At 60.6% G+C, this 706-nt stretch overlaps 1 protein-coding gene across 1 annotated transcript in view; it reads right to left on the bottom strand.

Annotated features, from left to right (window-relative positions):
* Positions 1-706, bottom strand: part of LRRC25 (leucine rich repeat containing 25) — a 1,731-nt gene continuing 1,025 nt past the window's right edge. The window contains exon 2 of the mRNA XM_015886802.2: positions 1-525. Coding sequence (XP_015742288.1) covers positions 411-525 — 115 coding nt within the window. The 3' untranslated portion in view covers positions 1-410. The remainder of the gene's footprint in view (positions 526-706) is intronic.

Below are 706 nucleotides of genomic sequence, written 5' to 3'. Positions count from 1 at the left end.
TCACTGAGGAGAGCCCAACATTTAATGTCACCGCAGAGCATCACAAGGACCCGTGCGAGGCTGTGGTGCGGGGTGTCCCCATACCACCCCCCATCTGCATCACCTCGCAGCCACGCGTTGCCAGGAGCATCCAAAACTCCACTTTTTAACCCCAAACTCTCGGGTTACGCAGAGAGCGGCGCCGGCAGCACTTGGGGCCGTCAGTCCCGCTGAGCTCCGGGGCAGCCGCATCCCATCGCCCCGTCCCCATATTTCACAGCTCAAACCCCACAGCGAAGCGGCCGCTTCCGCCCTCAGCCCCGTGCAGGAAACGGTCGCGCAGCCTTTTTTTGCTCTCGTTGCAATAAAAAATAAAGAGGAAAATCCCCTTTTGCAGTCCCGGAGCTGCAGAACCCCGCAGGGCGATGCCCTTATGGGTCGGGGGTGACGTAGATGTCCTCTCCGGGGGTCCCGGTGTTGGCGTAGATGGGCTGATCCACTGCGTCGCTCTCCAGGAAATAGGGATGGTCCGGCAGTGCCTGGAGGCTGGGGGGGGGGGAAGGGGGTCAGTGGGGCAGTGCCCCATAGAGATGTATAGGAATGGACTCCAGGGTGGATCAGTGGGGAGGAAAGGGCCCCATAAGTGTGTGATCCATGGGGTTTGGTGGGGGTGGGATGGGGTGGAGTGGGGATGTAATAGATTGGGACGGGATGGAGTAGGATGGGA

The sequence above is a fragment of the Coturnix japonica genome, chromosome 28, assembly GCF_001577835.2.
Source record: "Coturnix japonica isolate 7356 chromosome 28, Coturnix japonica 2.1, whole genome shotgun sequence".
NCBI lineage: Eukaryota > Metazoa > Chordata > Aves > Galliformes > Phasianidae > Coturnix > Coturnix japonica.
The sequence above is the reverse complement of the archived record's forward strand: the minus strand, read 5'-3'. Positions and strand labels throughout refer to the sequence as shown.